This window comes from Gossypium hirsutum, chromosome D11 (genome assembly GCF_007990345.1).
Source record: "Gossypium hirsutum isolate 1008001.06 chromosome D11, Gossypium_hirsutum_v2.1, whole genome shotgun sequence".
Lineage (NCBI taxonomy): Eukaryota > Viridiplantae > Streptophyta > Magnoliopsida > Malvales > Malvaceae > Gossypium > Gossypium hirsutum.
Genome location: NC_053447.1, coordinates 63,096,897 through 63,123,612, shown reverse-complemented (window position 1 = coordinate 63,123,612; position 26,716 = coordinate 63,096,897). Strand labels below are relative to the sequence as shown.

The window sequence follows — 26,716 nt, the reverse complement described above, 5'->3', positions numbered from 1 at the left end:
TGTTGTTTTAGTTACTGGATTGCAGGTAAGCATCCGTTTACTTGCCCTCGCAACCATGTGGAGTTTTAATTGTTGAAACATAGAACCTGAATTTGTGCGTGTATTTGGCATTTACAAGATAGTTGCAGGGGCATTATTATTAAAATAATAATCATTTGATAAAAAGTATATTAGTATGCAAGTGTATAACAACTTAAGTCATGGAAAGACTTTTGTATCAAAATCACATTCCAAAGCAGCAAATCATTAGAGACACGACCTAGGATACATTTTATGGAAAAATGACTTGACCCCCAAAACTTCCCCCTCGAGGCACTGGCAAGCTACACGGTTCAGCTTTAACAGCAGCAGCAGAGTAAGCATCAATACCACTATCTGCCCACTCTGATCGATGTTTCTGTAAGAATCTGAGAAGTATTGCTGGCGGCACATTCTACAAAAAGAATAGAAGCATCGGTTTATAAAAATAAAATTTTGTTTGACACACGAATAAAAGCTGAGAAAGCTATATGATGGTTCATTATACCACAAATTTAATATCGAGGCCATCGTCACAACATTGGGAAGAAAAAATAGTTTTTCATTGTTTAGTATTTGTAAATCTTCTGATGTAATTCATATGCTTGTAACACATCTAGAAACTGACCTGCAATAACATGGATGCTTTGGCACATAGAACCGCATTTCCCATTGAAGGAAATCCATTACTATAAGAAAAATTTATGTCCATCATCTTTCCAGGAGACGAGTTCACAAGAAGGGTAACATCATCAACGCCGTCAGTTTCCAGCATCGACCATCCTTCATCAGTAAACCCATTAACAGCCTCATTAAATCCCCTGGAGAATAGAATATGTTACTGCCATCGGTCAAGAATCTACCTACACTGACATAGATGGTGAATTACTGAAAAGAAGAATGAACATACTTGCTCAATTTGTGACTAAGTGCACGCAGAGCTGCAGGTCTTCTCCCCCAAACAGTAACATTCGGCTGAGATATTTCCTGAGAAATCTGCCTCAAATGATGCAAAGCCTGCGCTAACGCCAAGGTTATACCATGAGACATTTAGTGTCTTGGTTTAGCTCCTAGCTCTACATTCAAAGAATAGATGCAAGGAATAGTCTTATCGCCATTGTTGTCTTCTGAGCAAGCAAAGTTGAGCAAGCAAAGTATAGATTCAAAGTATAGCTCTACATGTTTCTGGCTGCATTTTATGGGATGTCTACCGACGCAAAATAAAATACATGTTCACAAACAATTTCAAAATAGTCTGACATGCAGCATGTACAGAAAATAAACCGTTAATTGACTATAACTGTACATAAAAAAATTTGTGCACCTGATTGAAAAGCTCCTCTGCTCTAGCCGAAATATACATTCTTTGACGGACTTTCAAGAACAATACTGCACACCCTATAAGCTATAAAGCTAAATATCGTTAACAACTTTCAAAATTTTGATACTATAACTAAAGCATTCAAATAATAGCTCTTAGAAGGGACTACCCCGGCACAAATAGGCATGATAAAAAGAGACTGCTGGGAGACCAATTCACGAAAACGACAGGTCAAAGGTTTGTAATGCTCTGCCAGAGCAACTGGACACTTGAATTCCTGTAACCTGTAAAAAGAAAACAAGAGAAATGTAAATTAAATATCTTGAAATACCGAAACATAAAAATAGACGTTGATAAGCATACCCATGTAGATTTGTTCTTGTCTCCAATAATTTATCTATTGTCTCCATTGCCCTTCTTTTCATATACACATATGTGGTATATCTGAACCAACATTTTGCATCAAGTTGTGTCTGTCTAAATCATTCCAAATATCATTTTCTCGAACCTGAAACATATACATATTTAGAACAATAGACATCAGTAATGTACAGTTTCTAGGATACATAATATCCTGTATTGTACATGTGATATTATATGAAATTTAATATCATGAGATACCCAAACATTGATTGACACGTTATGAGCAAAAAAACTTGAAAATCTCAAGTTACCCACAAATTCATATCAACCAATAAACCGGATAAAAAGCTCCCATAGCTAAAACTACAAACAAAACTCAAATTAAACAAACAGAATGAATTCAAAATCATAATAAAAGATGCCCAGAAAGAAAAGTTAAACAAAAACAAAGAAACACCCAGAAAAGAAGGAGGGATAAAAGAATTATACCTGAGAATGAATTGATGGGGTCTAAGTTACTATCACAAAAGGGTTTAGAGGTGGAGGTAAAGAAGGTAAGGAAGTAATTACAGGAGAGAGCTACAGCGGATGCGATTGCAAGTACGTTAATGAGACGCAAGAACTCGCCTTTTGAAGGGAATAAGCTTTGGGGTGGTTCGAGTATGGAGTTCAGTGAAGAATTTTTTGAATATGAATTATGCTTGGATTTTGGACGCTTTTTGGGTGTTGAAGGCATTTTCTATTTTTCTTTTTTTGAAGGTTAGATCAATACCAAATGATGTTAATTTTTCCTTTGAAATTTTTGACTGCTAAAAACAGAAAGGGAGGGAATGAATGAATGAAGGAAACAAAGAAAACAGAGCCTCTCTAATTTTGGTTAAATTACACCCAATATCTCTAATTTTGGTTAAAATCTATTTTCATCCCATTTAGAATTAATCCAAGTTGGCACTTAAAATCTAGTTGGACTACCACATAGGATTGCCGTTAGAGAGAATACGGAACTTAACGGTAGAGTGATCACTTCGTAACAAAATAATAACATAAGTGACTAAAATGTAACTTAAGGCAAACAAAATGACTATTTTTGTAGATTACCCAAAAAATAAATAAGCATAGGTTTTTAATTTTTTTAACCAAATTGTCCGCACTAAATTTATTAGTAATTGTGACAAAAATAAATGATAATAAGTATCCAATCTTTTTTTTGAACAAATTGCCGGCACCAAAACTATAAGCAATTGTAAAATAAAGAAATAAATGGTCACAATTATTTAATTTGTTTGTGACTAGATTTTCGACATTAATAACATAAGCAACTATGACAATTAAATTATCATAATAGTTCTTTCTATTGTGACACATATTTTGACTCTAAAAGTAAAATTGTGACGAAAAAAATTGTTACAATAACTTTTTTTTTATGACAATGTAGACACTAAATTTTATCCGAATTTAAATTAATATTTTGTATGAATCTAAATTGACACAGTTTTAATTCTCATTTAAGAAATAATTTTGAGTTAATTTTGATTAATGCTTATTCAAGTTGAATTTTTTGAATGTGCATAATAAATTCTAATTGGACTTAACTTCGACTTAATTGGAGTTAGCTAAATTTGATTTGGGTCTATTTGTACTTCTTTTTTTATTCGGATAATTTTTTTTTATTTTTAATGAATTTTGTGCTTCGGCCTATTGAGTTTTAACTTTGTATATATCAAAACAACTATTTTATATATTTTCTACGAATAATTTTTTTAAAAAGTACAAAAATACAAAAGAAATTACAAACAGTGACCTATAGTTTTTTAAATGTTACAAAATGGTCCATTTTACTAAATTTTAGGATTCCTTAACTGTGTTGGGGGCAAGTTGCTATCCTTAGCCACGCAAAGGGTGCCAACACAGTACCCTAGTAGTTTGCTCGTATAAACTAGCACCCTTGCCACCATCCTCAATCTATAAAATTGTACCTGCAAAAATAAGAAACGGAGGCCAGAAATTAGCATAAATCAAAGCTAATCCTCACTCTCGGTCTCGTCAAACACCTCAAGCCACCATGCTTCATTATCATTTTCCTTAAACACCATTACCTATGCACTAAAAGAAGTATGAATTGGTTATCAAAGTTTACCATAATTTATCTTAATCAATAATATTCTCAAGGAAAATAAAACTTTGATGGAAAATTCTACAAGTCTACAGCATCCCAGGGACATTTAAAACAAAATTTATGAATCTATTTTAAAAACTAACATTTGAAAGAGTGAATCTTTAACAAACAATAAATGGTTGGTCCATCTAAGCCTACAACTCTTCCCGCAATGTGTCAACCCCGTGTTCTTTTGCACAACATTCAAATTCCCTTCACCATGACTCCTCACATACTCCGCCAACATTGCATACTCCCCCACCGTCCACGACCCCTTTTCCAACACTATCTCACCTTCTCTTCCAATGCCAACACCGCCATTATTCATCCCATTGCTACCTAAGGACCCACCACCCTCGTTCTGTGTAGTAAATTGGTTGTTCCCTCCCATCATCATCATTTTCCTTTAAACGTTATGTGCTAATATCTATACCTAAAAAGAATAGGGTTTTTGCAAGGTCTTTGTAAATGGTCGTCGTGATATTGCGAATACAATGGATGTGACTTTAATTATGACAAAAAGAATCGAAACAAAAAGTTACTAAATATAAAATAATAAATGCAATAATAATGATAATCATTTATGACCGCCGCAGATTAATTATTTTATTTGGTCTAGAAGACAGAGAGAAAAATTAAAGTTCACTATCAGATTACTTACAATGAAATGAGGACACAGGTTTTCCCCAAATACTGAATTGCAATTAGAAACAAATCAAATACAATAAGTACCAACTATTAAAAAGAATAAAAATAATAAAATAACAATATTTATTACTGTTTAAAAGGGTTTTTTTTATAAGGAAGGTCTAAACCAAGAAGACATCAACAAAGTAGAAAATTGTGTATTACTTTTAGATGTGAAATTCAATGTTAGACCTTAATAGTCGGTTTAATTTGATTTGAAAAGATAAGTTTATTTTGGTAAGATTAATGAGAATTTTCAAAGATTTTAGAACATTCAAAGTTCTAACACCTTAACAAAACTTAGCCAAAAGCCACACACAATGGAAATCTAGAGAACCCATTCAAGCTTACATACTTTTGGTGAAAATGAACACTCAAAGTCCTATAACACCTACCAAAACTATTCGCAACATAAATTGTTATACATATCAAAATTTTGACAAATATTAAACATGTCATGCATGATTAAATTAAGTGTTATATTATGTTCATTACAACATTTTTTTGGTATATCTTAAAATTATTGTGTTATAATTGTACATTAAGTTTTCTACAACCAGACATACAACATACATTCCACGGCCCTCGCCTTCTCTTTCGATGCCAACACCACAGTTGTTCATCCAATTGCTACCTAAAAACCTGCCGCACTCATTTTGTGCAGTAAATTGGTTGTTCCTTCCCATCATCATTATTTCCCTTTGAATGTTATGTACTAACATCTATACGTCAAAAGAAAAGGGTTTAATGAAGGGTTTTTGAAAGTTTTTTGTGAATGGTCACTGCGATATTGCGAATGTAACAGATGCGTCTTTAATTATGATAGAAAGAATCGAAACAAAAAAAAAGTTAACAAATATGAAATAAAAAATACAATAATAATGATAGTAATTTATGAAAGTCGCACATTAATTATTTTATTTGGCCTGAAAGACAGATAGAAAATGTCAGATTACTTTTTTTTCTTTTAAATTTATCTTTAAAATAGTAAAGTACAACTTGATAATAAAAAGAGACACGTTTTACCCTAATAAAAAGATAAATACCAACTATTCCAAAGAATTAAAATCATAAGATGACAATACTTATTAATGTTAAAAGGGGTTTTTGATTTAGGAGGGTATAAACTCTATTCTATGCCATGAAAGGAAGAGTTTTGTTAAAGGAAAACAAAATAATAAAATAAAATCAAAGCATATTGACCTGATGCATACAAGAATATTATAAAAGAAAATGCATACTCTGAACTCAACACAATGTATTGCAATTATACCAAACATCATATGCTATAACCATCTTTCCTAATTTTATTATTAATTTATGATATTTATAAAGAGAACAACTTACAATCTAAAACACCAATATAAAAAATACCGGAAAGTTTATTGTTGTAGTACCGGAAAGTTGTCCCAAGATCGGACGCTGGAAGACCTGGCAGCATGGTTGGGCGAAATATCAGCAGGGTACAGTGAAGCTATCTGATGCATATCAAGGGCTAAATGATTTTCATTATCTGTTATAACCGAGGGTTGCCGCTCGGAGCTTTCGCCACTGTCGTTGAGCCATTCGGGGATCACCATGCCCAAGGAAAAAGGACCATCAATGTTGATTAGCCTCGAATAGTCTTCTTCTTCATTTTGTGCAGCGTTCATCATCTCTTTCGGCATTTCTTTGTTGCCACCACGGTGATTGGCGGCCAGCGCCTGAGCTTCCTGCGGCATATTCTCCAACAACCCATCGTCCTTGATTTGCTTCGAACGGAGCTCCGTTTTCAACGGGTAAAAACACCCAGAATCCTGATGAGGATGATGGTTAAATGCTGTCCTCGACGATGAAGGAAGGTCGAGTGTCATTCGATTCGAATATTGCTGCATTGGCCACGTAAAGCTCGAGTTGGTAGCATCAAGATGATTGTTATTGTAATTGTTGCTCTGAAGTCCGTCATGCTTGAACCGCTTGTTGCTATGGAAGAAGTCGTCGTCGGTGGTGATGTTGGGATAATCGAAGGGAGGGAGAGTTGGGAAAGAAGGTGGGTTAATGGGAGAGTGAAGTGGGGAGATATGGGGTGGTGTTGAAGCGGAAGGGCTAGGGAGAGGAGGCAGCGTTGTTAAGGCTGAATGAGGATTGTAAAGGAAGTTTTCAGGTGGTGGTCTGTGAGGGATGTGGAGAGAGTGAAGAGCATAGGTGACGGCGGATGTGAGTGGAGCTGGCGGTGCTGGGGATAGAGGGGTTGGACGTCGGGTGGGTAAAGTGGGAGGCCATGGCGTTGCCACCTCTTCACCCTTGTGTTCCAAAGAGTAAATGAACAAATTTGAAAGAAAATGAATTTTCCAAATCCAATTGCGGTTTTTTGCCATAAAATTTTGGAAGCCTAACTAAAATATTCAAAACATTAAGAGTTGAATGGGATTTTCAAAAAATGAAAAAATCAAGTTACAGCTTTTGAAAATTTTGTAAGATTAAAGAAAAATTCAAAATATTTCTAAATTTTTGAAAAAATAATAATAATAAAGCATTATAAAAATTTTCAAAAATTTAAAGGCTAACTAAAACTTTCAAAAAAGTTTCGAATTTTTTCAAGAATTTTGGGGGATTTGCCACATTCATCCTGCCCAAATTATTAACAAAATCACTACCTTAATACAAGAAGCCAGTGTTCATCACCAACAAAGAAAATAAAAATGAGCAAAGAATAGCAAAAACGAGATCAAATATGAAATATTAAATATAAAAAATGCTAACCCATTTTTAGAAAAATAATAATGACTACTAGACTAGACATACGAGTCCATTTATTTCCTATTTTAGCATGCAACTCAATAATAATCCTTTTTTCTTTAGGAGAAAAAGATTCCTTCTTCAAGTCTAGTCTTAAATGGTTAGCCCATCTAAGCCTGCAGCTCTTCCCACAACGTGCCAACCCTGTGATCTTTCGCACAGCATTCCAATTCCCTTCACCACGACTCCTCACATACTCCACCAACACCGAATCCTCCGTCGCGGTCCATGGCCCCTTTTTCAACACTATCTTGCCTTCTCTTCCTATGCCAACACCGCAGTTGTTCATCCCATTGCTACCTAAGGACCCACCACACTCGTTTTGTGCAGTAAATTGTTATTTTTTCCTCTCATCATCATCATTTTTCGTTGAATGTTATGTACTAATATTTATACCTAAAAAAAAAAAAAGGTTTAATGAAGGGTTTTTGTAATCTCTTTGTAAATGGCCACCGCGATATCGTGAATGTAACGGGTGAGTCTTTAATTATGACAGGAAGAATCGAAATAGAAAGTTACTAAATATGAAATAATAACTGCAATAATAATGATAATAATTTATTACAGTCACAGTTTCATTATTTTATTTAGTCTAAAAAACTGAGAAAAAATTGAAGTTCATTGTCAGCTTACTTGATTTTCTTTTAAATTTGTCTTTAAAACAGTAAAGTACAACTTGAAAATGGAAAGAAGACAAGTTTTACCCAAATACTAAATTGTGATTAGAAACGAATCAAATACAATAAGTACCAACTATTCAAAAGAATCAATATCATAAAATAACGGTACTTATTAGTGTTTAAAAGGGCTTTTTGATTCAGGAGGATCTAAACTTTGTTCCGTCTAAAGAAGTGATTATCAAAGTAGCAAAATCCACACAATGAAAATCAAGAGAACCCGTACAAGCTTGCATATCTGATTCCAACTTACCTTCGCCATCTTCCTTTTGCCATCTATACTTTGTCACTGGAGCTTGGAATATATAAATGAAATAATTCGACAAGGTAAATAAAACAACATTAATCAACACAATCCTTGCGACCCATGAAGGCGTACAACATTCTCATCCCGATAATTTCTTCCTAAATCTCTTTACAATTGTGTCCCAAGTGGATACTCTTTATTAGCCTTAAAGTAATCCTTATCCCTCACAATTACCATCCCACCCGACCTCCCAATTGCTACAACAAATCTAAATTCAAAATTATCATCGCCCCAAATTTTCCTAACTAAATCCACGAACACCATCTCTAACTTAGTTTCCTAAAGGAAGCAGACATTCGCCCTTGTCATTCGAATTATCCTTTCGACAGACTCTATTTTGGCCTCCGAACCTAAACCTCTAACATTCCAAGAGACTATTTTCATATTGTCCCTATCAAGTTAATTAACAGACAAAAACCAGCAAACAAACGACTCACCAGATTTCTAGATTTTACTACTTCAGTTGCCTCCAATAGCCTTTTATTATTGCCCCTCAAGCCTCATTATTTCATCAATTACAACCTCCTCATCGCCTCTCACACTAAAACCCAAATTTCCCCCACTTCCCAGGTCTTCTGTGCTTCCTTTAGAATAACTTTTCTTCTATTGCTAATATCCGAGTCCGACAACGATAGATTTGCAATGCTTTCATCGTTCCTAAAAACCTCATTTCCTTTCTCCTTGCTCGTCCCTCGATCCTTCTTCAATTTTTTCTTTGTTGTTAGGACTCTATCCTAGATTTCACGCATAAACTGAATCCTCTTGTTCAACACTCTCTTTTTTCTTCTACTTTGTGTTGTTTGAAGAAGTTCTTCAACTTCAAAACTTGCTACCCGATCCTTTGATCCCTTTGCTTTTGTATTATTATTTTTATTTTGAACTTGGGCTCTGCTTATTGTCCAAAATCTTCCTTACTTGCTCTGATAAGCCCACTCCCATGCCCTCTTCAATTTGCGTTTCCAGCCCTTTATTCTGGTCCATTTCCATCGACAGACCTATGTTAGATATATCTTCATTAGCCCGATCCATTAAGATGTTTGATGCATCTCCCTCAGCTGGTATACTCCCGTAATGGCTTAAAAAATTCTCTTCATTTATTGCATCTGCTGACATTCTTTGACTTCTTTTCCCATTTCCATCTTTCTCGATGCAAGGTGCATTAACTTTCTCTTCCTAGTTGTTTTGTCTGCCCTCCGAAGATAGCTCCGATTTCGATCTGATTGTTAATCCGACTTCCGATGATTCTTCTTCCTCTTTCTCCTGTTGCACCCTTTATTTCCTTGTTTTATCATTTATCGCTTTCGTCAATCCTCTTTCTTTTATCCTAATCGGAAATATTCCATCCCTTACCTCCAACAATATTATTTCTTCTAGCTGATATCGGTGCTTAATTGAAATCAAAAGTTCCTTTGTCTCAAAATTGTTTACCTTAGTCAAGTTTTCTCCCATTGATACCAACTCTCCCCATAGCCCTGCCACACGTTTGAATGTCTCATAATTCCAACAGTGCAGGGGAACCCCTGATGTATCAATATAAGCCACCCTTTCTGACACGATATTCTTCTCCGACCAAGGTCCAATATTAATGAAAAATTCTTTCAGGCTTGCCAAGTCGTTCTGCTTCAGTATTTCCATCAATTCTTCATCAAGTACTTCTGTTAGGAAGAATCTTCCCTGAATTCTCCTGGTTGATATTTCCCAAGGCTGATTCTTACTATTCTTTCATTCAAATTTTTTGTATCACAGAAAAACGTCGACTCCCCCACAGGCAACGTTGTAGTTTCTAAAGTTGTTCATCATCCACGTGTCCTTTAACGATTTTAAGTTGGTTCATCTATTTTCTTTCCAATTCATCGGACTTTAACTGAATGTTTATATTTTTTTCTAGATATTTCTCCCCTATCAACTTCCTCTCTCTCCTTCCCTTTCGGGTGTATCTCTTTCCTTTGATTTGAAGACGTCTGTGCCTAAAATTTTTCCTAGATCTTCTTTTTACCACTGAATCTAGCCATTTTCACCCAAATCTTACTTCCGATAATCACAAACCCATTAATCCTTGATATTGCCCTTTTAGCATCCAATATTTTTTAAAACCTCACGAATCCAAACCTCTTCCCATCCTTACTTTTCTTTTCCAAAATAAAAACGTTTATAACATTACCATGATATCGAAATAACGCCCATAAACCTTTCTAATACATGTTCAATCGAATGTTGTACACAAGCAAGATTATCGGATTACCTCTTAACATGATCAGGTGACTTTTGGTGTCTCCTCAACTTCCCTTCTCTTGCTCAAAACTTTAATACTTTTTCTTTTACCAACTTCTCTAGATCAAGTATTCAGTATCATAGATCAAGTAGTCAGTATCATTCTAGTGGATGCAAAGTACTAAATTATTAACAAAATCACTAGCTTAATACAAGAAGCCTGTGTTCATCACCAATAAAGAAAATAAAAAATGAGTAAAGAATAGAAAAAAACAAGATCAAATATTAAATATTAAATGTAAAAAATGCTAACCCATTTTTAGAAAAACAATAATGATTACTTGACTTGCCATACGAACCCATTTATTTTCCATCTTAGCATGCAACTCAATAATAATCACTTCTTCAAGAGAAAAAATCTCTTCTTCAAGTCTGGTCTTAAATGGTTAGCCCATCTAAGCCTACAACTCTTCCCACAACATGCCAACCCTGTGTTCTTTTGCACAGCATTTCAATTCCCTTTACCATGACTCCACACATACTCCACCAACACCGCATCCTCCGCTGCCGTCCACGACCCCTTTTTCAACACTATCTCGCCTTCTCTTCCTATGCCAACACTACAGTTGTTCATCCCATTGCTACCTAAGGACCCACCACACTCATTTTGTGCAATAAATTGGTTTTTCCTTCCCATCATCATCATTTTTCGTTGAATTTTATGTGCTAATATTTATACTTAAAAAGAAAAGGGTTTAATGAAGGGTTTTTGCAATCTCTTTGTAAATGGCCACCGTGATATCGCGAATGTAACGGATGGGTCTTTAATTATGACAAAAAGAATTGAAACAGAAAGTTACTAAATATGAAATAATAACTGCAATAATAATGATAATAATTTATTACAGTCGCAGATTCATTATTTTATTTGGTCTAGAAAACTGAAAAAAAATTAAAGTTCACTATCAGCTTACTTGATTTTCTTTTACATTTGTCTTTAAAATAGTACAACTTGACAATGGAAAGGAGACAAGTTTTACCTAAATACTAAATTGTGATTAGAAAAGAATCAAATACAATAAGTACCAACCATTAAAAAGAATCAGTATCATAAAATAACCGTACTTATTAGTGTTTAAAAGGGCTTTTTGATTCAGGAGGATCTAAACTTTGTTCCATGAAAGGAAGAGTTTAAGAACCACTAAAGAAGTGATTATCAAAGTAGAAAAAGTTGTATTACTTATTAACACAATTTAGAGGCGAGTTCATTTGACTTGAAAATTTTAGAACACTCAAAGTTTTAACACCTAAACAAAACTTAGACAAAACCCGCACAATGAAAATCAAGAGAACCCGTACAAGCTTAAATACTAAAATGAACTTGAACACTCAAAACCCTAATACCTTAACAAAACTATTCGCAACATAAATTATTATACATATCAAAATCATGTTTATGACAACTTTTTTTGTATATATCAAAATTATTTTGTTATAATTCTATATTAAGTTTTCTACAACAAGCAACATACATTTCAAAAGCTAAACAGAAAAAAATTAGATAAATATAGCTAAAATTTTGTCCTCAAAGTTCTAAAAAAGTAAATGAACAAATATGAAAAAAAAAAGATAACTAGCTTAGAAAATCATACAAAAACTAAATTTTTTTCAAAATTCAATGGTTGTTCTTGGGATTAAATTTTCGAAGCCTAATTAAAATTTTCAAAAATTTTAAGAGTTCAATTATATTTTTTTTAAATGGAGAGTCGAATTAAAATTTCTCAAAATTTTGTAAGATTAACGAGAATTTTCAAAAAAAAAAAATAGAACCTTTTAGTTAAAATTTTCAAAAAGAAAAATCGAAAAACATATTAGAAATTTTCAAAAATTTAAAGTCTAATTAAAATTTTCAAAAAAATCTAAAAAATAAATCAAAATTTTGGTGGATTCCCCACCATTACGGCTTGCCTGGCTTGCCTGGTCCAAATTATTAATAAAATCACCTGCTTAATACAAGATCTCTTTATTCATCACCAACAAAGAAAATAAATAAAGGCAAAGAATAGTAGAAACAAGATCGAATATTAAATGTGAAATGCTAAAAATGCTAACCCTTTTTTAGAAAAGTAACCATATGAGCCCATTTTTTTCCCCATCTTAGCATGAAACTCAATAATAGCCCGGTCTTCTTCAGGAGAAGAGGATCCCTTCTTCATGTTTGGTCTTCAATGGTTAACCCCTCTAAGCCTACAACTATTCTCGCAATGTGCCAATCCTTTGTTCTTTTGCACAACATTTCAATTCCCTTCACCATGACTCATCACATACTCTACCAACACCGCATCCTCCGTGCGGTTCACAGCCTCTTTTTCAACACTATGTCGACTTCTCATTTGATGTCAGATTACTTATTTTTCTTTTAAATTTGTCTTTAAAATAGTAAAGTACAACTTGACAATGAAAAGAGGACAGGTTTTACCCTAATATTGAATTGGGATAAAAAAGAATCAAATACAATAAGTACGAACTATTAAAAAGAATCAAAATCATAAAATAACAATACTTTTTTTTTACAATACTTATTAGTGTTTAAAAGGGGTTTTTGATTTTGGAGGGCCTAAACTCTGTGCCATGAAAGGAAGAGTTTAAGACCCACTAAAAAAGAGGTCAACAAAGTAGAGAAAGGTATATTACTTATTAAAAAATTTAGAGGTGAAATCCAATGGTAGGCCATAATGGGTGAGTTAATTTGACTTGAAAAGATAAGTTAATTTTTGTAAGATTAATGAGAATTTGCAAAAAAAAAATTAGAACACTCAAAGTTCTAACACCTTAGCAAAGCTATTCGCAACATATATTATTATACATATTAATATTTTGACAAATACTAAACATTCTTGATTAAATTAAGTGTTATATTATGTCTATACAACCTTTTTTTTCGTATGTGTCAAAATTATTGTATTAGAATTGTAAGTTTTCTATAGTTAGACATACGACTTACATTCCCACAACCAAACAGAAAAGATTAGAAAAATATAGAAATTTTTTTGTTGTCGAAGTTCTTAAAAAGTAAATGAACAAATTTGAAAAAATAAATTGATAACTAGCATAGAAAATCATAAAATATCACACCTTATACTTGGCCCAGTCGTCGAGCCCGAGTAACAGGACACTACATCACCATCTCATCATCAACAAAGTATAAAATATCTCATTGTCATGCGACTATCATGATCAAAACCAAATAAGTACATGAGGTTTAAGCGTAGTTTACCTTAGACGAGTTTAAAATTTACCAAACATACATTAATCGACCTTATAACAAGTTAAAAGCATGTTCAAATACCATTTAACAAAAGTTGCCAAACAAATCACGTAGGTATTGATACACACCCGTAGGTATCGATGTTTCTCATATTGGTATCAATACCATTTAGAAAATCGTTACCTTTTCAGTATTCTGTTTCTCTACAAAAATTAAAACCCAACAAATTATCAATAAATTCAATAAGTATCTATATTTTTACCTTGACTATTGATACTCGAGAAATGGTATAGATACCAAAGTGATCTACTGACTTCCTCCACATTCAAAATATCATGGAGGTATCGATACTAAATACCTAATTATCGATACCTCTGAATAAAAGACCAAAATTCACAGCAAAATAAGACATTTATCACAACCATACATAAACAAATTCAACAAGCATCTATAACTTCAAAATTCAACATAAAAAATATCTAAAATTACAACTCAAAGCATCGTTAATAGTTTAAGCTAAGCAAACCAATAAACTAATGTCAAACGTCCATAAACTCTCTGAGTAATAAAAACCAACAATCATCTAAACATCATGACAATAATCAACCAACAAATCTACCACATTTCCTTATTCCCCCAGTTCAAAACAATAGTTATAAAATCATCTACTTAATCACTAAGTCTACTTGGATCACTCTGTTGGTATTTTTGCACCGCTAACACCGCAACACTAATTGTCTACAACGGTTTTAAAAAGAGTGGCTGAGCTTAAACAAGCTTAGTGAATGATCGAAATAACCACCAAATAAACATGATATCATGTGTTAAATGAAAACGATCAAAGCACATTTACTTTCATAATTTGTTATAATGACCTACTAAAATACTCATTTAATAACTACCAATTCATTTGGCTTTAGAATCACATAATTAAGCATACATTACATTTAGCGATAATTTGGTACTTAAGGCTATGAAACATAAAGGTGGGCTCTATCATCACACATTGGGTACTCGGACCACCAACACACCATTGACTCGATAAGTCGAACATATCCCAAAAGCGTAGCATGTAGTTAACACTCTCTAACACACACACACACATATCCCGGTGAATGGAGCTGAGCTCACATTTCCTTATCTCTCCAAAATTGTTTCGGGCTTTAATGCCCTAAAAACACAACACAAGGGTGAGTACTCACAAATCCTATGGCATGCCGACTATATCAAACGGTCTCAAAGATTATAAGGTTAAAATATCTGCAATTAAACACACATTTTTAAGTATCTTTTTCTGCACACTTTCACTGCATATTCACATTATAAGCACAACATCGTCACTGTCATTCAGCATGTATAACATAGCCACAATTAACACATTCACAATTGCAATTACAAGCATATTTCACATGTCCCATTATCACATCTTAATTTTCAATCCACAACACATAGTCAAATTTTTGCAAATTAGACAAGGGGTATAAGAAAGCTTACACTTGGAACTTAGACTAGGGGTTTAGGCTACTCTTAAGATCCCAAATAACACTATGAATCGTGTTTACAAGCAGCGATTCAAAACACTCACCTTTCGCGCTTTCTCCCTGTCATCAGAAGCATCAACTAGTTTTTTCTTGCGTTTCGCTTTACTCGAAGAAGGTCCTAACGACTCTGGAGCTTAACCAAATTAAGTAAATAACACAATAAACACAATTAAAATTCAGCCATAGACTCACCTAAATCAACCAAAAACACAAGTCTAAATTAGATTCTCATGAAACTGAAATTTCGACTAACTTAGCTGAAAAGCAAAAATCTCAACATCTACTCATTCCCTTTGCATAAAACTGATTTCAATCACCTAATTATACATCTAAGACCAATTCATGGTTCCGAAATTTCGACGTACAATGACAATTTTCACAAAAACTCAATAAAACCTTAGAATTCTTCAATGAAACTTCTAATCACATCAAAACAAGTTGAAAAACACTTTGACACATAGTTTTCAATCAAAATCTTGAATTTCACCATTAATGACCCACTTTTTGGCATTTGTTCAAAACTTTAGATTCAATTAAGAAAAAACTCAATTTAAAAGGCTAGATATCATCAAAAAGTAATAGGAAAACAAATCATTACCTTCGATGAGAGAAAAAAAGGTTTGACTTGAAACTCCGAAAAACCTACAAGTTTGAGAGAGTGTTTTTAGTATTTCTCTTTTAATTTGGGAGGGATTTGGTGTTTGTAATTTGATGGAAACAAAATATTAAAGTTTGGAAAATCAAAATAGATGGATGAGGTTTGGGGTTTCAAGGCACAAATAGGTGAGAACGCTCTCTTTTTTTTCTTTAATCGTCAAAATAGGGTGAAAAGGGAGGAAGGATTGGGTTGATTTAAAAATTGGTACATTTGCTTTAAAACTACTATTAAGTTAACCTCTTTTACAAAACAGTTCTCTTTTCAAAATTGAACATCTTTTCTACCTTGTTTACAAAAATTGATGTAATTTTCTAAAAGCCATAGAAGAAGACATTTTTTATTTATCATGCTTTGAAATTTTAGAACACATTTTGACCTAAAGTCCCTAAATTACCCTCGAAACTACTATACCCAATTTTGGGGTGTGACATAAAATACTAAAAAAGATTCCCAAATTCAATAGCAGGTCTTGGGATTCTGGTTTGGAAACCTAACTAAAACTTCCAAAAAAAATTTAGGAGTTCAAAGAGAATAAAAAAAATTGGAGCGTTTAATTAAAATTTTTAAAAATTTTGTAAGATTAATGTGAATTTCCAAAAAATTTAGAGCCTTTTAGTTAAAATTTTCAATAATTTAGAGAGTTCAATTAAAATTTTTGGGGCAAAGCCCCCTTTCCACCATTACGTTCCGTCTTGCCCTGATTATTAACAAAATCACCAACTTAATACAAGATCTCTCTATCCCTCACCAACAAAGAAAATAAAAAGAGGTAAAGAATAGTAGAAACAAGATCAAATATTAAATGTGAAATGTAAAAAAATGCTAACCCTTTTTTTAGAAAAGTAGTAATGACTACCTAAGTAGCCATATGAGCCCATTTGTTCCCCATCTTAGCATGCAACTCAATAATAGCCTTATCTTCTTCAAGTTTGGTCTTCAATGGTTAGTCCAACTAAGCCTACAACTACTCCGGCAACGTGCCAACCCTTTGTTCTTTTGCACAACATGCCAATTCCCTTCACCATGACTCCTCATATACTCCGCCAACACTGCATCCTCTGCGCGGTTCACGACCCCTTTTTCAACACTATCTCGCCCTCTCTTCCGATGCCAACACCGTCGTTGTTCATCCCATTGCTACCTAAGAACCCATTACCCTCATTTTGTGCAATAAATTAGTTGTTCCCTACCACCATCATTATCATCATCATTTTCCTTTGGATGTTATGTGCTAATATATATACCTAAAAAGAAAAGGACTAAAGAAGGGTTTTTGCAAGCTCTTTGTAAATAGCCGTCACGATATTGTGAATGTAACGAATGTGCCTTTAATTATGACAGACAGAATCGAAACAGAAAGTTACCAAATATGAAATAATAAAATGAAGAGTTTAAGACCCACTAAAGAAGATATAAGCAAAGTAGCAAAAGTTGTATTACTTATTAACACAATTTAGAGGCGAGTTAATTTAAGTTGAAAAGATAAGTTAATTTTGGTAAGATTAATGAGACTTTCCAAAAAAATTAGAACACTAAAAGTTCTAACACTCAAATTTTAGACTCATTTTTCAACGGTATCTTGCCTTCTCTTCTGCCGTCGACAGTGTCATTGTTCATCTCATTGCTACCGAAGGACACACCACCCTCCTTTTGTGCAGTAAATTGGTTGTTCCCTCCCATCATTATCATTTTCCTTTAAATGTTATGTGCTAATATCTATAAGTAAAAAGAAAAGGGTTTTTGCAAGCTCTTTGTAAATAGTCGGCGCGATATTGTGAATATAACGAATGCATCTTTAATTATGACAGAAAGAATTGAAACAGAAAGTTACCAAATATGAAATAATAAAATGAAGAGTTTAAGACCCACTAAAGAAGAGATCAACAAAGTACCAAAAGTTGTATTACTTATTAACACAATTTAGAGGCTAATTAAAATTTTCAAGAAATTTCAAAAGAATAATGAAATTTCTTAAAAATTTTGGGGCAAAGCCCCCTTGTCCACCATTACATTTCGCCTTGCCCTGATTATTAACAAAATCACCAACTTAATACAAGATCTCTCTATATCACCAACAAAGAAAATAAAAAGAGGCAAGAATAGTAGAAACAAGATCAAGTATTGCACGTGAAATGTAAAAAATCTAACCCTTTTTTAGAAAAGTAGTAATGACTACCTGAATAGCAATAAAAGCCCATTTATTCCCCATCTTAGCGTGCAACTCAAGAGAAAAAGATCCCTTCTTCAAATTTGGTCTTCAATGGTTAGCCCCTCTAAGCCTACAACTATTCCCGCAACGTGTCAACCCTTTCTTCTTTTGCACAACATTCCAATTCCCTTCACAATGACTCCTCACGTGCTCCGACAACACCGCATCCTCTGCACGGTTGACGACCACTTTTTCAATACTATCTCACATTCTCTTTCGATGCCAACATCACCGTTGTTCATCCCAGTGCTTACCTAAAGACACACCACCCTCCTTGTGTACAGTAAACTGGTTGTTCCCTCCCATCATCATCATTTTCCTTTGAATGTTATGTGCTAGTATCTATACCTAAAAAGAAAAGGGTTTAATGAAGGGTTTTTGCAACCTCTTTGTAAAAGGTAGCCACAATATTACGAATGTAACGGATGTGTATTTAATTACGATAGAAAGAATCGACATAGAAAATTACCAACTAATAATGATAATAATTTATCACAGTCGCAAATTAATTATTTTATTTAACCTAGAAAATAGATAAAAAATTTAAATTTCACTGTCAGATTACTTATTTTTCTTTTAAATTTGACTTTAAAATAGTAAAGTACAATGAAAAGAGGACAGGTTTTATCCTGATACTAAATTGCAATCAGAAATGAATAAAATACAATAAATACCAACTATTAAAAAGAATCAAAATCATAAAATAACAACACTTATTAGTGTTTAAAAAGGAGTTATTTATTCAGGAGGGTCTAAACTCTGTGCCATGAAAGGAAGAGTGTGATCAGAAAAGTAGCAAAAGGTGTATTGCTGCTTATTAACACAATTTAAAAGTGGAATGCAATGGTAGATCCTAATAGGCGGGTTAATTTGACTTGAAAAGCTAACCTAATTTTCTTGTGTTTTGTTAAATGCTTTTAACAAAATCAAAGCATATTGACCTGATGCATACTATGAACCCAACATAATGTATGGTAATTACACCAAACATCATATACTATAATCATCTTTCCTAAATTTATTATTAATTTATGATATTTATAAAGATAAAACAATTGTTATCTCATAATAGGAATTCTAATATTGTCTCCCTAAGTCTAAAACAAAACAACAACTTGATGAACTTAAAATATTTTAAATTTAATTAAAATGTTACAAAAAAAATGATATCGAAAAGAAAATAACTTGTTACTATATAAATTACCATGGCTACAAAAGACAATTTGATTTCTCGTATAAAGACTAATGAATTAATTTCTTCCCTTTTTTGGTAGAAGACCAACTAATTTTTAATGAATATAATTTTCATAATTGGGATATAATTTTCGCAATTGAGAGTACATGTAGTTGGAATTAAATTGGAATATTTAATGATAAAATATTTGTAACTAAAAGTAAAATTTATAGTAAAATTTAATTTCATCATCATAAAAATGATTATTAATATTAATTATTTGATATGTTGTTACTATTACATCATTTCCCTTAAAAAAAAAACTTGGTGCCAATTTGAGCATTTTGTGGAATTGATCATATTTATACACTCATAGTTACGATTTATTTGTGAAGTAATTTAACCTATCACAAATACATCATTATTAAAAAAATAAAATTATGTAGTGACAAACTTTTTATCATCACATTTATGATTAGTAATCGTGCTTATCATATATGTTGTCACTATAGCATAATCTCTTGGTAACTTGGCCCAAATTTAGTATTTCATTAGTGATGGATTTAGTAACAATTATTCATTTATAGTGACGATTTATTGTGATGTAATCCACACAGACATCATTACATCATCACAAAGAGTGAATTTTAAAGTGACAATTTTATTGTCACAATATTGATAGTAATAGTGACTATTAGATATGTTGCCACTATCATACCATTTCTTGAGAAAAAGTTTTTGGCGTGAGTCTTAAGCATTTCATTAGTGATGAATTGGTAGTGACTAATAGATTTAGTAACAATGATATACTTATAATGGCAATTTACTTGTAATGTAATTTAAATTGTTATCATAATGTGACAATATATTAATGAATCACACTTACTTATTTTTGAAGTGTTTCATACAAAATTCGTCACAAATAATTAATTATTTGTGACAAAATTCTATTTTGTCACAATTATATCTTCACTAAAAATCTTGATTGTTCTAGAGCCGGAAAGTTGTCCCAGGATCGAACGCTCGAAGACCTGGCAGCATGGTTGGGCGAAATATCAGCAGGGTACAATGAAGCTATGTGATGCATATCAAGGGCTAAATGATTTTCACTATCTATTATAGCAGAGGGTTGCCGCTCGGAGCTTTCGCCATTGTCGTTGCACCATTCGGGGATCGCCATGCCAAAGGAAGAAGGACCATCAATGTTGATTAGCCTCGAATAGTCTTCTTCATTTTGTGCAGCGTACATCATCTCTTTCGGTATTTCATTATTGCCACCGTTGCCATTGGCGGCTAGCGCCTGAGCTTCCTGCAGCATATTCTCCAACAACCCATCGTCGTTGATTTGGTTCGAACGGAGATCCATTTTCAACGGGTAAAAATCCCCAGAATCCTGATGAGGATGATGATTAAATGTTGTCCTCGACGATGAAGGGAGATCGAGTGTCATTCGATTCGAATAGTGCTGCATTGGTGAAAACGGCAATGTAAATCTCGAGCTGGTAGCATCAAGATGATTATTATTGTAATTGTTGCTTTGAAGTCCGCCATGCTTGAACCGCTTGTTGCTATGGAAGAAGTCGTCGTCGGTGGTGGTGTTGGGATAATTGATTAGAGGGAGAGTTGGGGAAGGAGGTGGGTTATGGGGAGAGTGAAGTGGGGAGATATGGTGTGGTGTTGAAGCGGAAGGGCTAGGGAGAGGCGGCGGCGTCGAGGCTGAATTCGGGCTTTGGAGTGGCGGAGGCGGCTTTGTTAAGGCTGAATGAGGATTGTAAAGGAAGTTTTGAGGTGGTGGTCTGTGAGGGATGTGGAGAGGGTGAAGAGGCATGGGATTTGAGGTGTGGGGAGACACTATGGGAGTTTGGAAGGAGAAACAGGAGTTGGGTGCAGTGGTTGGCGGAGGATGTGAGTGGCGCTGTCGGTGCTGGTGCTGGGAATAGAAGGGTTGGACGTGAGGTGGGTAAAGTGGGAGGCCTTGGCGTTGCCTTCTCTTCACCCTTGTGTTCCAATAGTTCTTGATTTCATTGTCTGTTCTTCCAGGAAGCTACATTATCATGCATTAACAAATGTTACTTTCTAGTTATCTATTTTAAACCATTTAATAGTAGAGAAATTAATTTAAACCAACCTCACATGTTCTATCACTAAAAATTAACATAAATTATTTGTTTGAAGGTATAACTACAAGTAATACATCTCTATAACTTCAATCAACGTCATTAAATCAGTATAATTAATGTAAAAACGGAAATACAATCAGAACATCCATATAGCTACAACTAGTAGGGAGACCTTCACCCTTGACTACTTGAGGCAAACTATCATAAAGCACAAACAATACATTCAAAGATACATTTATACTTAGGTAAGAAAAACTAGACAAGACCCGCACATAATGAAAATCAAGAGAACCCTTAAATACTTTTGGTGAAAATGAACTTGAACGTACTCAAGACCACAGCAAAGCATGTCTTGATTAAATCAAGTGTTATATTCATATGCATTGGAAGTGTTGTCTTAGAACTGTATTTTAAGTTTTCTATAGCTAGACATACCACATACATTCCAAAATAAAAAGAAACTAAATGTCAAATATAAAAAATAAAAAGATCCTTTTTTATAATGCCTAATACAATATCTCTTTGTTCATCACCAACAAAGAAAATAAAAAGAGGCAAAGAATAGCAGAAACAATATCAAATATTAAATGTAAAAAATACTAACCTGAGTAGCCATACGAGCCCATTTATTCCCCATCTTAGCATGCAACTCAATAATAATCTTTTCTTCTTCAGGAGAAAAAGATCCTTTCTTCAAGTTTGGTCTCAAATGGTTAACCCATCTAAGCCTACAACTCTTCCCACAACGTGCCAACCCTGTGTTCTTTTGCACAGCATTCCAACTCCCTTCCCCATGACTCCTCACGTACTCCACCAACACTGCATCCTCTATCGCCGTCCACGGCCCCTTTTTCAACGGTATCTCGCCTTCTCTTCCACCACCGACACCGCTGCTATTCATCCCATTGCTACTTAAGAACTCACCACCCTCGTTTTGTGCAGTAAATTGGTTGTTCCCTCCCATCATCATCATCATTTTCCTTTGAATGTTATGTGCTAATATCTATACCTAAAAAGAAAAGAGCCTAATGAAGGGCTTTGGCATATTGCAAGCTCTTTTGTAAATGCCCGCCATAATACTATGAATGTAACGGATGCTATTTCTTTAATTATGACAGAAAGAATCGAAACAAAAAGTTACCAAATATGAAATAATAAATATAATTCTAATGATAATAATTTATTACAGCTACGGATTAACTATTTTATTTGGTCTTGTTGAGTGAAAAATTAAATTTCACTCTAGATGACTTGGTTTCCTTTTAAAGGTGTCTTTAAAATAGTAAAGTACAACTTGACAATGGAAAGAGGACAGATTTTACTCTAATACTAAGTTTTGGTTAGAAACAAATTAATTACTATAAATACCAACTATTAAAAAGAACCAAAATCATGTCTTAAATTTAGATTTAATAATTTCCGACATAATAAAAAAATAATTAAAATAATATTAGTTTTTATATTTTAATTAATATAAATTATTATGTATATAAAATCTGGTGTATGAGATAAGTCTATTAACTTCAAATTAGTATTCCCTTTATTTTTGGGTCTTTTGTTTACTCCTTTAAATGAATTCTACCTTCGAAAAAATTAATATAAAGTATTGAAGTATTAACATATATAATACTTTAAAATAATATAAACATATTAAAATATATAAATTATTTGAACACGGTCTTTGGTTATTAGTGCAATAACATGACGAAAATATCTTCTTTTTTTGGGCCAAAGAAAAAAAAAGCTTATTTAATATAGACATGTCAAAATAGTTACACATATATAAAATAAAGAATGAAGAGTACAAATTTAAACTTGAAATTAGAATGATAAATAAAAACCCTTTGTCACGATCAAGTCATGAGAGTAACTAAAAACTACCATTTTTTATTAGTTTATAACTAGCTCGTGACTAAAACAAAATGGAAAAGAAATAATAGTCCCACCTAACATGGTATTATTGTTTCATTTACGGACAATTTTTTAATTTCTGACAAATTTAAATATGAAATCTCTCTACAATTCTCTCTCAAAAATCACAACTACCATAGCGACTTTTCTCAACTATCTATTGCTTTCATCACCATCACTTGTCACCGCACTTATTTTCAGGATCTAGACCAATATTTATGTCAGTCATCTATTTATAACACTCTCTTTTACCGATTTGTAACGTTTCTTCACTTAAGCAAAAACTCCTTATAAAATATAATTTATTAACTAATATATAATATCTATCATCATTGGAAGAAAATAAAGTTTAGTTCATAAAACATCACTAAAATATGTTGAAAGCAATCTTACATCAATATAATTTTTCTTTCCCTCTAAATGGGTTCTTTCTCATTTTTGTTCTCCTTAGAAGCTTTTAATCATGAATTTCATGAATATTTTGGTTTTGATCTTAGCTATCCATGGAGCAAAAAAATTTAGCTTAAGGGTGCAAAAAGACCTTAAACCTTTTTAAAAAAAAGCAATTAAGCCTTTATTCTTTTTTCTTTTCTTTTTTTTTTTTGCACTCATTTGGGTACTTAACCTTTCAAAATACATTAAAAAGGCCCTCAAATCTTTTCAAAAAAAAGTAATTAAGCCCCTACTTTTTTGTATTCATTTCGGTACTTGAACTTTCAAAATGCATCAAAAATGCCCTCAAACCTTCTCAAAAAAAAGCAATTAAGCCCCTACTCTTTTATTTGTACTCAATTCGGTACTTAAACTTTCAAAATGCATCAAAAAGGCCCTCAAACCTTTTCAAAAAAAGTAATTAAGCCCCTACTCTTTTTTTGCACTTAATTGGGTACTTGAACTTTCAAAATCCATCAAAAAAGCCCTCAAATTTTTTCAAAAAAAAAAGCAATTAAGCCCCTACTTTTATTAAAAATTAGAAAAGAAAATTATAAAAAATTAAAATAATAAAAGCTATAAATATTATTAAATTTTAATAAAAATTTCAAATATTAAAAATTAGAAAAAAATATAAAAATAGTAAAAAAAATATTAAAAAATTGTTAAAATTTTATAAAAGTCGTAAAAAATTGTAAAATATATAGAAATATAAAATTTTATAAAGTCGTAAGAAAATTATACAAAATGTTAAAGAATATAAATTTCGTAAAAAAATTTAAAAAGTTATCGTACTACAAGAAACATTCTATATTTTTTCTATAACTTTTATTGATTTTTATTTTTTATCATTTTATGTCACATGTCACACTGTGTTACGACATGTAATGACTTTAATTGAAAAAACTAAAGGTCGTTAATTTTTTATTATTTTTACAAAAAAAAATTACTATTTTTATTTTTTTACGATTTTTATAAAAAATTCTAATTTTTAATAAATTTTATATTTTTATTAAAAATTTAATAATTTTTCTATAGTTTTTTTTAATTTTATTTTTTATAATTTTTTTTCTAATTTTTAATAAGACCAAGGGCTTAATTGCTTTTCTGAAAACTTTTGAAGGTCTTTTTGATGCATTTTAAAAGTTTAAGTACTCAATTGAGTGAAAAAAATAGAGGCTTAATTACCTTTTTTGAATAAATTTAAACGCCTTTTTAATACATTTTAAAAGTTCAAGTATTCAATTAAATAAAAGAAAAAAACCGACTTAATTATTTTTTAAAAAAAATTTGAGTACTTTTCAAAGCTATAAAAACTTTGGTGGAATGGATTGATTGCTACCAAAATTTTCACGGAAAAGCATGTTTCACCACTGACTTGGTCTAGTAGAGCTGAAAACTTCACCTGACCATTTATTGATTTATGCTCCAATTCTTTTTCTTTTTTTTTTTTTGAATAATCAAACTGGGCTATTATAAATCAAACCAAAGAAATACCCAATATGTTTGGGTTATGTTCCTACGGATTACAACCAAAACAAAAGCAGAAATGGGCTGCAAAGTATGCCCAAAAAAGACATATCCTAAAAGCAAAACGGAAGATGAAAAAACAAAAGTAATAAATAAAACCCAGTCAAATCTAACAGCTGGACGCAATTAAACCCCACTTTTCCATACTGAATCGTCACATTTGTTCTGAGGATAACAGTTTCCCAAAAGATTTTCTTCCATCTGTTATCATTTTCAAATATCTTTTCTTTTGAAAACCCTTCAATCCGGGTTCCTTGCCCATTCCTCCTGCAGAAGTTCTTCATTGCAGATCCTCTCGGTTCCGACCAGGTTCTTCTCTTCCCCCTTTTCTAATGTTTCTTTTGCTAGTTTATGGGCTTGATAGTTTTCTGGTTTTTGAATAAACTGAAAAATTATTTCTTGAAATCGAGAACTATGCTTCTGAATATCTCTGATGACTGCTCCAATAATCGACTTGTCCATACCTTTTGCTTGACATTTCTTTATGACCGTCTTCGAATCTCCCATAATTGTAACTGATCGGAGACCCATTGCTAAGCCTAACTTTACTGCTTGTAGGCATGCATATGCTTCTGCAAGAAACGGAGATGAAATATTGGAGTGGAGGGTTGTTTTCAAGGCTCTTAACTCTCCCCGCCAGTCCCGTACAATAACTCCCGACGCCGATCTATACCTGTTAGTATCAAAAGCTGCATCAAAGTGTATTGTGTCATGTGTTCTCACTTCCCAATGTCTCTGAACTTCAACAGTCTTCAAGGTACGTTTTTCCATTCCCACTGTTTCAATCTCAGCTAAATAAGCCTTTATTCTGTGAACAAGATCCCTTCCTGATACAATCTTCCTCTCATGCACCAATTGATTTCGTGAGTTCCATATTGCCCATAAGGCGCAACAAAACACCTTACACTGCTCATTGGTTCCTTTTTCGAAGACCCAAGTAAGCCATGTTCTAGTATTCTGATCTCTGTATGGTGTAACCCAAGTCATACTAATGTTTTGCCAAACTTCATTGCTTTTAGGACACTGCAAAAATACGTGGAGACTGTTTTCTTCCCCTGAACCACATCGAGGACATCTCACGCTTGTGGTTAAACGTTTGCAACGTAGATTGACTAATGTAGGAATGTAGTTCCAAGAAATCCTCCAGATCAAGAGTAGAATTTTTTATGGAAGTTGTAATTGCCATAATTTTCTGTAGAAGTCTTTGAATTCGGTCTGTACTAAATTATTAGGGTCCAGATTAGCATCTTGTAATAGTTTGTAAGCACTCTGTACTGAGAATTCTCCAGACGGTTCACCTTTCCAAACGAGCAAATCTTCACTATCTGTAGTTGCAACTGGGATCTGTAATATTCT

General features: G+C 32.9%; 4 protein-coding genes across 5 annotated transcripts; all 4 read right to left on the bottom strand.

Annotated features, from left to right (window-relative positions):
* Positions 1-112: 112 nt before the first annotated feature.
* On the bottom strand, positions 113-2,546 carry LOC107939868 (homeobox-leucine zipper protein ATHB-8). The gene is made up of 7 exons (XM_016873250.2): positions 2,192-2,546; positions 1,703-1,847; positions 1,509-1,623; positions 1,343-1,423; positions 929-1,035; positions 647-839; positions 113-433 (listed from the first exon to the last, which is right to left on the bottom strand). Exons 2-7 carry the CDS (start codon positions 1,762-1,764, stop codon positions 272-274), a joined length of 720 nt encoding a protein of 239 aa, XP_016728739.2. The 5' UTR covers positions 1,765-1,847; positions 2,192-2,546; the 3' UTR covers positions 113-271.
* Positions 2,547-5,756: 3,210 nt separating this feature from the next.
* LOC121223393 (uncharacterized) lies at positions 5,757-16,332 on the bottom strand. 2 transcript variants are annotated; one of them, XM_041104785.1, is made up of 2 exons: positions 15,925-16,332; positions 5,757-15,459 (listed from the first exon to the last, which is right to left on the bottom strand). In XM_041104785.1, exon 2 carries the CDS (start codon positions 6,899-6,901, stop codon positions 5,927-5,929), a length of 975 nt encoding a protein of 324 aa, XP_040960719.1. In that variant the 5' UTR covers positions 6,902-15,459; positions 15,925-16,332; the 3' UTR covers positions 5,757-5,926. The 2 variants fall into 2 exon arrangements, with proteins under 2 accessions (XP_040960719.1, XP_040960720.1); XM_041104786.1 differs by having other exon boundaries at positions 5,757-15,453.
* Positions 16,333-20,328: 3,996 nt separating this feature from the next.
* Positions 20,329-22,463, bottom strand: LOC121223216 (transcription factor MYB120). Its single transcript, XM_041104347.1, has 2 exons — positions 22,092-22,463; positions 20,329-21,411 (listed from the first exon to the last, which is right to left on the bottom strand). The coding sequence occupies exons 1-2, from the start codon at positions 22,461-22,463 to the stop codon at positions 20,329-20,331; spliced, it is 1,455 nt and encodes a 484-aa protein (XP_040960281.1).
* Positions 22,464-25,600: 3,137 nt separating this feature from the next.
* LOC121223215 (uncharacterized) lies at positions 25,601-26,347 on the bottom strand. The gene has a single exon (XM_041104346.1). It carries the CDS (start codon positions 26,345-26,347, stop codon positions 25,601-25,603), a length of 747 nt encoding a protein of 248 aa, XP_040960280.1.
* Positions 26,348-26,716: the final 369 nt, after the last annotated feature.

What these genes read in the sequence shown, in the direction of transcription:
- LOC107939868 (XM_016873250.2), bottom strand. Translation starts at nt 1,764, where the DNA reads ATGAAAAGAAGGGCAATGGAGACAATAGATAAATTATTGGAGACAAGA. An exon ending in ACAAGAACAAATCTACATGG is followed by an intron (nt 1,624 to 1,702) that starts GTATGCTTATCA and finishes TTCTTTTTACAG; the next exon opens with GTTACAGGAATTCAAGTGTC. An exon ending in CAGAGGAGCTTTTCAATCAG is followed by an intron (nt 1,036 to 1,342) that starts GTGCACAAATTT and finishes GCGTTAGCGCAG; the next exon opens with GCTTTGCATCATTTGAGGCA.
- LOC121223393 (XM_041104785.1), bottom strand. Translation starts at nt 6,901, where the DNA reads ATGGCAAAAAACCGCAATTGGATTTGGAAAATTCATTTTCTTTCAAAT.
- LOC121223216 (XM_041104347.1), bottom strand. Translation starts at nt 22,463, where the DNA reads ATGATGATGATGATGGGAGGGAACAACCAATTTACTGCACAAAACGAG. An exon ending in GGGCTCGTATGGCTACTCAG is followed by an intron (nt 21,412 to 22,091) that starts GTTAGTATTTTT and finishes ATGATAATGTAG; the next exon opens with CTTCCTGGAAGAACAGACAA.
- LOC121223215 (XM_041104346.1), bottom strand. Translation starts at nt 26,347, where the DNA reads ATGACTTGGGTTACACCATACAGAGATCAGAATACTAGAACATGGCTT.